The sequence below is a fragment of the Mandrillus leucophaeus genome, unplaced genomic scaffold (genome assembly GCF_000951045.1).
Source record: "Mandrillus leucophaeus isolate KB7577 unplaced genomic scaffold, Mleu.le_1.0 Scaffold502, whole genome shotgun sequence".
Lineage (NCBI taxonomy): Eukaryota > Metazoa > Chordata > Mammalia > Primates > Cercopithecidae > Mandrillus > Mandrillus leucophaeus.
Window position 1 is genome coordinate 1,565,069 of NW_012105388.1, and position 4,800 is coordinate 1,569,868.

The following is a 4,800-nucleotide window of genomic DNA, read 5'->3' on the forward strand; positions in this document are numbered from 1 at the left end:
GTGGCATGTCTAGAATGATCAGGTGCATGTCTTTTATAAATCATTTTGGGTCAAAACTGCACATAATAAATGGCACAAAGAAAGGCCACAGTGGAGAAAATCACACCGTATAATTTAGAATAACATGGTAGAACAGCCATTGGTTGAGATCATTATAAAATGGTGTGCTAACTGATTGAGTTAAGGTTACTATAGAGTCTGCCAGGCCAGCTGTCACTGGCTGAGAATGTACAATAGAAGTCCAAGCATAGAAAAAAGTATTAATACGAGACTAAAACAGTGTCATTATGTGTTATTAAAGAAAAAGATTTCAGAGACAGATGAATTAAATAAAAACAACTATCTGCAACTCTGGCAATATTATATCCGGTCACTTATTTCTGAGCCCAGTAGGATCCTGTGGGAAATTTTTATATACCCTGCTTTAATTGTGTTATAGGATGGGCTACTATTCTCTTCTATCCCACAGTGTAAGCCCTCTGTAGACAGAGACACTGTTTTATGAGTATTTTTAACATATCATAAACTCAGCCATGTAGCAGAGGCCAACTGCCTAGTCTATTTGGGTTGCTATAACAAAATACACAAACTGAATAGCTTACAAACAACAGAAATTTATTTTTCATGGTTCTGGAGGCTGGAAGTTCAAGATCAAGGCAACAACAGAGTCGGTGTTCGGTGGGAGCTGTTTTTTGGTTCTTGTATACGTCATCTTCTTGCCATATCCTCATATGGTAGAAGGGTGAGTTAGCTCTCTGGGGCCTTTTTAAATAAGGGCACTAATCCTAATCATGAGGGCCCTGCCCTCCTGATCTAATCACTTCCCAAAGGCCCACTTCTTAGTGCCATCACCTTGGGGATTAGGGTTTCAACATATGGCTTTTGAGGGGACACAAACTAGAACTAAAGAACAGACCATCGCACCAACTAAAGACTAGTATGTCAATAAGAATAGCTGAATGAGGCTGGAAAGAGATAGTAATTAGAAAGGGCAAAGTCCCATTCCAGAGCCCAACACTTAGGATTTCATTAGGCTGGGGTTTCTCAAACTCAATACAACTGACGTTTTGGGCCAGATTATTTTTTGCTGTGGGGTACTGCCCTGTGCATTATAGGATGTTTAGCAGCATCCCTGGCTTCTATTTACTAGATGCCAGTAGTACACACATCCCACCACCCCTCAACCCCCCAAGTATAATGACCAAAATGTCTCCAAACATTGCCCAATGTCGTCTGGGGAGCAAAACTGCCCCCAATTGAGACTGCTGTATTAAATCCACCTGCATTAGTTCTCTTTAAATCACAAAAATCTGGTCTACATAACAGATAGAAATTCCTGATCTAAAGAGCAGAATTCTGTTGTGTTAAGAGAGAATACGCAATTATAACTAAACTCCAATTCTCACTTTGTACAAATTTATTTACACTCACCTATCTACGTTATTCTAACAAAACCCTGGGACAACCTGTAAAAGTACTTATGCATATGTGCAGGACAGGAAGAGAAAACATAGAAAGAATCAGATTTATTGGGGTGGTTAAGCGAGATCATGGACGAATTGTTTATTCCTATTCAGCAGTAGCCTTTGTGGTCCCAGGCTTCCGGTGGCCAGATAATTCCCTCAACTCCATAAGCAGGTGACCGAGGAGAACTCTCACATCCTGCATGTGTTTGAGAAGAAGGCCCATCTGGTGATACAGATGGGGATCTGGCATCCCCAGAGGAGAAGAAAAGCCTGGATCCTCAGAAGATGGGGTTGGCGGTGGAGGCAATGGCCCAGGAGCCTCCTCAGGAGCAGTTCCTGGAGCACCTGATTTCTGAGGAGCTGGATTCAAGGTGAGAGGTGCAGAGCCGGAGGGACCTGGATTACGGGGCAGGAGGCACATACAAGAGTGAAGTCTGACTCTGGCCCTTCCCTCCCATCCCTGGCCAAACTTTCTTGTTCTCTGAAAGTGGCTGTAGGACTCAATGGCAGAAGGGACTTGAGGACTCTAGTGTCCCTCCTGGTCCAAATTTTAATCTGAAGCTTGGCCATCTCTGTTTGAAATTCTTCAGCAGTGAGGCTTTACACTGGACAGCTATAACCATTAGCCAGTTCTTTCTCTATCAAGGCTGAATCTAATTCCCTGAAGCATGAATGTGGTAACTGGTTCTAGGTCAGCCTCTTTATTATATATGACGTTAGTCTAATTCCCTGTGCTAATGCCAGCCTTCAGCTTTTTCAGGACACCCCTGCTGGCCTCTGAGTCACCTCCTATTCAGGATAGCATCTCCAGCCCCTTCCATTATTTTTCATATGGCATGACTTCAAGCCCCCTTGTCACCCTGGACACCTCCTCTGGGAGTGTTTCAGGTCAAGGGCAGCCTCTTAACAGTGGCTCCCAGAATTGAACATAGACTTCAGACTATCCCATCTTCATTCCAGATATTAAATTCCTATAAATGCCCAGAGAGCATGGGGGGGATGCTAAGGCTTGCGTGGCAGCAGGTGTGGAGCTGGCTCAGCTCTTGGACTGGTGAGGTGTACACCACAGTCTGAGGGAGAAGTTCTCTATTTGTGCTGTCTCTCATCATCAGGGATTCTGGCCCATTGTTCCTGTCTTTTCTGTGTCCCTTCTTAACCTGCTCACACCGAATCCCAGCTCACAGGCCAGTTCATCCTATCTCCCCTTTTCACTCACATGCATGCCAAACAGACACCCTGCACTCTGATATGAACTCACCCTGCACTCTGATCTCTAGCTGGGGGCTCTGTTTCCAAACTTGGTTGTCTTCAGTGGCTGCCTCACACCAGTATGAGCCGGAGTGATCTTCTGAAGCTGTGGGGATCTGGAATTCTGAGGAGAGCCCCCTGCTTTGCACTGTCCTTCCATCCTTGTAGAAGGAGAAGAGGAGGCGGGCGGCTGACCTCTGCAGGGGCAACTTTGTCTGACAGCTCAGGGTCATGGGGCCTCCTGCTTGGGGTTCAGCTGAGGGTATAGCTCTGAGAATTGGCGCTGGAAACAGTTCTGGGAAAAAGGCAAGAAAGAAGAACTCAGCCATCTTATATACAGGTAGACACATGCAGGCGAAGAGCCCCGGGGAGTCACACTTGCTTTCCCATTTCCAGCAGGAATGGGCTGTCTTAGATTCCATTTGAATCTGTCAAATTCTTCCTGCAAGTAGACAGGACTAGGAAAGATCCACAGATGGGCAAATCTGATAGTAGTCCAGACACCCAATCAGTGAGCGCTGGGTGGTAGGAACCATGCTGGACTCTGAGTAGGGCTGGATGACTTGAAAAGGCAATGTTGAGGTCTCGTCCCTTTTGAAGCCCAACTTGGGCATTTGCCAGCAACCTGCTCCATAATCTTTTGATGATCTTGCCACCTCTAGGCTAAAGAAAGACAATTTGGGTTCTCTATCTCTCCTTACCCTCCCCTGCCATGAAGATGCTGCTTCTAGCTCTCACCTTGGACTGTGATATCCACAACAGATGCTGTTTCTGGGCTCCCAGGACCAGGGCTCTGGAAGATGCCACTGCAGTGGTAGTGCCCGCTGTCTGCCTCTTGTACCACGGCGATGGAGAATTCCCTGTTAGGCCCGGGGGGACCCAGAGCTGAGCCATCTCGGTAGAAGGTCACCTGAGTCAGTGGCCAGTCTTGCCAGGCCTGGCAGCGCAGAACTAGCGGGTCCCCTTCAAATACTGGCTTGGCTGGACCTTGGAGGATCAGCCAGTCTATGGTCCAGAGAAAGAGCTGAGTGTCACCCAGGGCCTCCCTTGGGAGCTACCCCCAGGGATGCCTACTCCCGTAAACTTTCTCTGAGGGTCCAGGTAAACTCTCACCCCTGGTTGGGAGTATGGGACAACTTCCCTAGGGCCTGGGACTTAGAGCACCCTGGTTGCTGTGGGCTGAAGACTGGGAAGGAAGTACCTCATCCCATGGCCAGTTTCCAAGGGACATGTTCCTGGGTGGGCTCTGGGGCTGAAAGAAGGGGTTTAGGGCACTGTTCAGGTCTTCCCAGGACCTCACCGTAGGACACAATCAGGTGGAAGGGTTCACTGAAAGTGTAGCCCTTGACCTGGAAGCCAGCTTCGCTTGCATCAGTCAAATCATCCTCCACGTGGCAGCTGCTCTCCTCCGTGCAGACAGGTCCTTCACACTGCAGCGTCTCAAAACTGGCAGCTGAAGAGGGCATGGCCCAGGGAGAACCAGAAAATGATGCTGCAACTTGGAGAAAGAGGACAGGGTTCCTCCATCTCCCAGGAGAATCATCCTTCTTAGAATGAGACTAGTAAGACACCAAAACCTTTTTTTCAGAAAGACCCCTGTGAGTGTCTCAGGGGGATAGTTTTGACCTTGATTCACGGGCGCCCAGGTGCTCTCAGCAAATGCACTGTGGTTTGGAGAAGAGGGAGGGGAGAGAATGAAAGAATGGTGAAACTCACCGGCATGACATCCAGCTGCTGGTACGGGAAACCAGGAGCAAAGACAATGGTAACTCGAAGCAGGTGAGGCATAGGACAGGAATGAAAGGGAGACATCAGATTCTAATGTTCATTGGGTACCAGACCCTGCTAGCACTTGTGTGCAATATCTTACTTCATCTTCACAAACTTTCCAGGTATGTGACTTTATCCTCATTTAATACTCTTAAAGAAACACACTTAGAGAACCAAATTAGGCCTGGCGTGGTGGCTCATGCTTGTAATCCCAACACTTCGGGAGGCCGAGGCGGGCGGATTACGAGGTCAAGAGATCGAGACCATCCTGGCTAACACCATGAAACCCCGTCTCTACCGAAAATACAAAAAAAAA

At 47.6% G+C, this 4,800-nt stretch overlaps 1 protein-coding gene across 7 annotated transcripts in view; it reads right to left on the minus strand.

Annotated features, from left to right (window-relative positions):
• Positions 1–594: 594 nt before the first annotated feature.
• FCRLA (Fc receptor-like A) overlaps positions 595–4,800 on the minus strand; it is a 7,968-nt gene continuing 3,762 nt past the window's right edge. The window contains exons 2-6 of one of the 7 annotated variants that reach the window (XM_011996108.1): positions 4,431–4,448; positions 4,015–4,167; positions 3,453–3,719; positions 2,725–3,009; positions 595–1,862 (exon numbers count right to left, since the gene is read on the minus strand). In XM_011996108.1, the coding sequence (XP_011851498.1) occupies positions 1,570–1,862; positions 2,725–3,009; positions 3,453–3,719; positions 4,015–4,167; positions 4,431–4,448 (1,016 nt within the window). In that variant the 3' untranslated portion in view covers positions 595–1,569. The remainder of the gene's footprint in view (positions 1,863–2,724; positions 3,010–3,452; positions 3,720–4,014; positions 4,168–4,430; positions 4,449–4,800) is intronic. The other 6 variants (XM_011996109.1, XM_011996110.1, XM_011996111.1 and 3 more) reach the window with 6 other exon arrangements.